General features: G+C 41.8%; 1 protein-coding gene across 1 annotated transcript; it reads right to left on the bottom strand.

Moving 5' to 3' along the window:
- Positions 1-275: 275 nt before the first annotated feature.
- On the bottom strand, positions 276-5846 carry LOC149162698 (uncharacterized). Its single transcript, XM_089437349.1, has 3 exons — positions 4843-5846; positions 4603-4739; positions 276-1707 (listed from the first exon to the last, which is right to left on the bottom strand). The coding sequence occupies exons 1-3, from the start codon at positions 5602-5604 to the stop codon at positions 525-527; spliced, it is 2082 nt and encodes a 693-aa protein (XP_089293475.1). The 5' UTR covers positions 5605-5846; the 3' UTR covers positions 276-524.
- Positions 5847-6052: the final 206 nt, after the last annotated feature.

Here is a 6052-nt window from a genome sequence, read left to right as displayed (position 1 = left end):
AGATGGCCCAATTCAATAACTCCTCTAAATATTGTAATCAGTAGCAAAAGCAGTGCAGAAATATATGTATTTATATGTTACCAATAATAAGAACCGCTGCTACATCACTAAATTACCGCAACTTCAAAAGGGAAAAAAGTTCAGCTGACAGACAGTTTGATACATCGCGACTAATTTGATACACTCGCTTGCAATATATATTGCCTGTGCATTTCTAGGCTAAAAATAGACATGATTTCATCAAACTATATTATTATATATACATATAGCAGGCGGAATCAGAATAGCCACGCTGATAATATAAAAATCGCTGCTAAAAATTACAATGTTTATTACAGATGATGGCATGGTATATACCATTGACGACAATAACAAATGGCGATTGGATCAAAATCCTTGCAACTAAACACAAAATTCACAAATTTTACTAAAGAAACCGCCTACGAAATGCGTCACAGATGGAGAACAGTGAAATATAATGCGCAAAAATTACTACCATGAACATGAACAGTCAAAAAAAGAGCCTAAGAGCTTTTGCCCACCACGGTTTCCTTGGCCGTTTTTGCTAAGTTTATAACGGTCTCACCCACCACTTCCAGAACACCTTTATCTTCTTCAACGATCACAACAGAAGCTTCTTCTGCATTCCCTTCCCCGGGCTCTTCCTCGATATAGACAGACTCTGTCGTTTTCTCCTGATCCTCCTTCCAAGATTGCTTCGCTCGTTCGGCTGCTTCGGCCATTTTTCGCTCAATGGACTCTTTCGTCTCGCCTGCCTTTTCTGCAATTTCCCGGGCTTTTTTCCTTGCCTGCTCCTGGGCCTGTTCTAGGGTTTGCTTCCCCTTCCCTTCCCAAGACTCCTTGGCTCGTTGGGCTGCTTCGGCCATTTTCTGCTCAATGGATTCTTTCGTCTCGCCCGCCTTTTCTGCGATCACCCGGGCTTTTTCCCTCGCCTGCTCCTGGGCCTGTTCTAGGGTTTGCTTCCCCTGTTCTAGGGTTTGCTTTCCCTTGCTCTCCCAAGACTCCTTGGCTCGTTGGGCTGCTTCGGCCATTTTCTGCTCAATGGATTCTTTCGTCTCGCCCGCCTTTTCTGCCATCTCCCGGGCTTTTTCCCTTGCCTGCTCCTGGGCTTGTTCTAGGGTTTGATTCCCCTGGGGTTGTTCTCGGTTTTGGTTCCCCTGAGCCTCCCAAGACTCCTTGGCTCGTTGGGCTGCTTCCGCCGTTTTCTGCTCAATGGACTCTTTTGTCTCGCCTGCCTTTTCTGCCATTTCCCGGGCTTTTTGCCTCGCCTGCTCCTGGGCTTGCTCCAAGGTTGGCTTCCCCTGAGCCTCCCACGACTCCTTGGCTCGTTGGGCTGCTTCAGCCATTTTCTGCTCAACGGATTCTTTTGTCTCGCCCGCCTTTTCTGCCATCTGACGGGCCTTTTCCCTCGCCTGCTCTTGGGCCTGTTCTAGGGTTTGTTTGGTTCGTTCGGTGGCTCCCGAGGCTGTTTCTTTGACGGCTTCTTTTGCTTGACTGGCTTTCTCCGAAACAGCCTGCCCCGTTTCCGCCGCCTTCTGCCGAGTAGCATTGGTTTTTTCCTTGGCTTTCTCTTTGGCCTGCTCAGTGGTTTCCTCTGCTTTTTCCTTTACATTCCCAAATTGCTGTTGAAGGCCTTCCTTTGCCCTCTCAATTGCATCGTAAGTGCTGTCCTTCGCTTGTCCAAGCCTGTAAACAACAATGTTTTTAAAGTTGGTTCATGGGAACAAACAATGAAAGTCGATTACCAACATGATATACATGAGTGATGGACATCAATTTAAATATAAAGCAAACAAGCAATTCTGTCATAAAATCTAAAATGGATGTCTTCTCAGCAAGATTTATAGAAATGGAATTTATAAGGTTCTCCCATCTGTAGATCAAAATAAGCCATATTCCACACTGTCACAATACAGTCTTGCACATGCTCATTATTTTGCTGCCTACTCTGAAATGCATGACTAAGTAGTGCATCCAGGGTAATAAGTAAACAAAATTTAAATTTTCTGGTAGCTTTGGAATGCAGACCTAGTTAGAGTAGAGCAAGTGCTTTGTTATGTTTTCATATGGAAAACAAAATGAAAGGCAATTAACTAACATGGTACAATCAAGTAAACAAACCATTCAGTCATAGATATATCTATCTTCTCAGTAATAGAAATTGTTACATTTATAGCCACGGATGTTTTCCCATTTATAAGTTATAAATCAAAATAATGTTCTCCTATTTACGAAACAAAATAAACCATTCTCCACTGTCACTCTTCAACCTTGCACATGCTCATTATTTTTCTACCTAGCTTTGAAATACAAATACATTTTGTTGTTGCCATTCTTCAATGGTCCTTCATGTGCAAAACAAAAATGCAAAAAGATCAATGTAGGTGACAAGGTAACTCCTCCATTCTGATCATTTAATGTCCACTTTTCTCCATGTTCTGGCACCTTGCTGTACATAACAGCCTGTTCTTGAAGCCACAGTGCAGGTTGTTACTAGCCCTACACTGGTTCGTGGACAGGTATTTAAGACGGGCAGCTCTAGTCTTGGATGTGATTTTTTCCTAAAAGAAGAATTGTAGTAGGGCAAGAAATATACCGTGTGAAAAAAAGTATATACAGTATATAATAGACAGCTACATAGAGATTTGTTAAAAAAGTATATACGGTATATAATAGACAGCTACATAGAGATTTTACAATAGGTATATGAAAGATCATAGTATGGGAATTTTATGACGGTCTATGAAATTTCATATAACTACTTGTATATTATACACGAACAGCTACATTAGGATTCCAGGACTATGGAAGATCATACCGATTAATGTATGATTTAAGATATTACAATAGGATAGTTTATGAGATTTCACATAACTACATATATACTTGCATGGAGGGAAGAAGCTTAAGAGGCCGGCCATGCACCATACAAGGATCTATATGGTGATTTGTGCTGTGACATATGCTACTATGATCCTTGGTGGTTACTGCATGCTTTCTTTTCTCTTTTGCTGTTCTCTAAGGCTAGAGCTCCTTTTCATCTGCTGTTTTCTGCGGGGGGCTCAAGCTCCATTCTTATCTGCTGTTTCCTTTGTTTTTTTTTTCTAGGGATCAAGCTCAGTTTTGTTTAGGCTCCATTTTCATTTGCCATTTTCTAGGGTTCAAATCACAAGTCGGGTCAGCTCAATCTACAAGTCAAGCAAGTTGTAACCACTTCTTAAAAGAAGTGGGCAATAAATCTAGCTCAAGCTTAATTCTCATTTTCTGTTTTCTAGGGCTTGAACTCAATTTTGATTTGCTGTTTCCCCCTCTTTTTTTTCTTGGGCTCGCGATCAATTTTGTTCAGGCTCAATTTCCATTTATCATTTTCTAGGATTCAGTTTACAAGTATAGGCAGTGCAATCTACAAGTCAAACAAATTGTAACCACTTCTTTTATGGAGTGGGCAGTAAATCTATCTTCATATAGGTGCATCAATCTTCTTGGAAGTTTTTTGTCATCATATATGTGATGAGGACTTTGATCCACTGGAGACTCGACTAAATAATTTTATATGTGATGAGGACTTTGATCCACTGGAGACTCAACTAAAACACATTTATTGTCTGGGAAGTTGATAACCTAAATATGAAGAGGAAGTCCTCGTAAAATGCTAAACAAGCGATGTTTTCCTCCCTTATTTTTCCTAGGGATCAGTATCAATTTTGTTAAGGCTCAATTTCCGATTGCCATTTCCTAGGTTTCAATTTACAAGTACAGCCGGTGCAATCAACAAGTCAAGCAAGTTGTAAACACTCCTTTTAACAAGTGGGCAGTAAATCTATCATCATATAGGTGCAGCAATCTTCATGGAAGTTTTGTCATCAAATCTGTGATTAGAGCTTTAATCTACTAGAGACTCGACTGAATAATTATAGTATGTGAACTAATATTTGTAGTATGAGAAGATGATAACCTAAATAAGAAGAGGAAGTCAACAAGCGATTCCGTCTTTCAGGTTAGCTGATGAAAGAAGAGGAAGTCATCATAAAATGAAGAAAACAAGCAATTCATTCATTCATACTGGAAGATCAAAAACCTAAATAAGAAAAGGAGGAAGTCATCCTAGAGTTATAAATGGAGGAAAGTAAGCAATTCATCCATTCATATTGAAAGATCAAGAACTGAATAAGAAAAGGAGGGAGTCATCCTAAAATGCCATAAGCAAGCAATTGATTCATTCCTATTGTAAGATGATGACCTAACAATTCATGTATTCAATATCCATATTCCAAGATGGTGACCTAAATAAGACGATCAAGTTATTGAACAATGCCGAAAGTAAGCAATTCATAACGAAAATAAAAAGGAGTAAGTCCTCAAAAAATTCTAAAAGCAAACAATTAGATATTTCATACTGGAAGATGATGCCCTAGATAAGAACAGGAAGCAGTCATAAAACTGCTAAAAGCAAGTAGTTCAATCTTTCATATTGGAAGATGACACCTAACTAATTAAGAAGAGGAAATTCTCACTGATAAAATACAAAAAGCAAGCAATCCATTCAATCATAGTTGTTTAAAGGGAACTAAAACAACTCACTTTTCCTGCGTTCCTTCTTTTAAATTCTTAGTGGTCTCTGTAGATGCCTTCGTAGTCTCCTGAGCTTTCTCCTTCGCTCCGGTGCCCACCTGACTCACCTTACCACGAGCTGCTTCTGTATACTGACCCACCTTCTCCTGCACCAGTACATCATATTATCACAGCCTAAATTGAATACCACACAACATCAAAGTAGTTATAGAGAACAAAAATAAATAAAAAATAAAAATGATGTATTACCTTTGTAGCTTCCCGAGCCTCGGCAGCTTTCTGCATGGTGACATCCTTAGCCTCGGCCGCTTTCTGCGTTGTATAATCCAGTGTACTGCGCCCAGCATTGGCAGCAGCTTCTTTCCCTTGCTGCAATTTTTCTGCAGCAACATCATAGGCATCCTTGCTCTTTTGCCTGGTGTACTCAACCGCAACAGAAGTGCCCTTTTGGACCTGTTCGGCCACGGTATCCTTGGCCTCCTTGCTCTTCTCCGCTGTATAACTCAGAACCCCATGCCCGCGGTCCACAACAACGTCCTTCCCTTGTTGCAGTCCCGAAATCGTGTAATCTTTAGCAACTCGGGTCTTCTCAGCAGTATAATCCTTGGCGGCGCTGGCGAGCTCCGCCGCCGCATTCTTAGCCTGCTTCATCGTTTCGGAGGCGTGGTTCTTGGCGCTAGACGCTTTCTCGGAGATGTAATCCCCGGCGACGGCGGATCGATCCGCGGCGGCATCTCTGGCCTGCTGTAATTTCTCGCTCGCGGTCTCCTTGGCTTCTTCGTAACGCTTCTCGGCCGCCATGAGCGACGCCATGGCGTTTTCCTGCGCTACGTTGCGGTAATACTGGAGCGTCTCGGAAGCGGCATCCTTGGCAACGCCTTGGCTCTTCTGAGCATTTTCCATGTTCTCAGCCGCCACTCTTTTCCGTTGCTCTATTTGTTCTTGCGTGGGATCAGTCTTTGTCGTTGCCCATTCGCCTTCTTCCTGCCTTCGATCCTGTTCGCTTGCCATCTCTCCTCACAGTAGCAACGAAAAAACCAACCAAAGTTCCCCTGATAATCTCTAATCTAACGTAAACAGAATACGTCCTTCGTCCTTGCAGGCTTCGTAAATTGGAGTGCAGAGATGAAATCAAATATTGCAGTCACAGTGTGAATATTGTAAAATGCTGAAACAAGAATAAGATGGTTATGCGAGTAATGGGTGGGAGAGTGTATATAAGGGTCCGTAAGCCGAACGGTGGCCAGCTAAATTTAGTTACAGATTGGGGAGATAGATGAGACAGAGGGTGACGAAGAGATTGTTGCAGCAGGTTTACACGCGTTTCTAGCAATCCTAATACGTGTCTGTGTATCAGTGTATGCAGTGATACGTGTACGTGCCTGTTGCCACGTTACCATATTATTTCCTCGGAACATACTGTTGGACGAAGGATTTTTCGCCTCGTAGTCGAGAAGAG

This window comes from Pinus tabuliformis, chromosome 5_2 (genome assembly GCF_031772625.1).
Source record: "Pinus tabuliformis cultivar Carrire ecotype Pingquan chromosome 5_2, CPIR1, whole genome shotgun sequence".
In the NCBI taxonomy this organism is placed as follows: Eukaryota; Viridiplantae; Streptophyta; class Pinopsida; order Pinales; family Pinaceae; genus Pinus; species Pinus tabuliformis.
Note: the sequence above shows the minus strand (reverse complement) of the source record. Positions and strands in the feature narration are given on the sequence as shown.

What these genes read in the sequence shown, in the direction of transcription:
- LOC149162698 (XM_089437349.1), bottom strand. Translation starts at nt 5,604, where the DNA reads ATGGCAAGCGAACAGGATCGAAGGCAGGAAGAAGGCGAATGGGCAACG. An exon ending in AGGCTCGGGAAGCTACAAAG is followed by an intron (nt 4,740 to 4,842) that starts GTAATACATCAT and finishes GTACTGGTGCAG; the next exon opens with GAGAAGGTGGGTCAGTATAC. An exon ending in AAAGAAGGAACGCAGGAAAA is followed by an intron (nt 1,708 to 4,602) that starts GTGAGTTGTTTT and finishes TGTTGTTTACAG; the next exon opens with GCTTGGACAAGCGAAGGACA.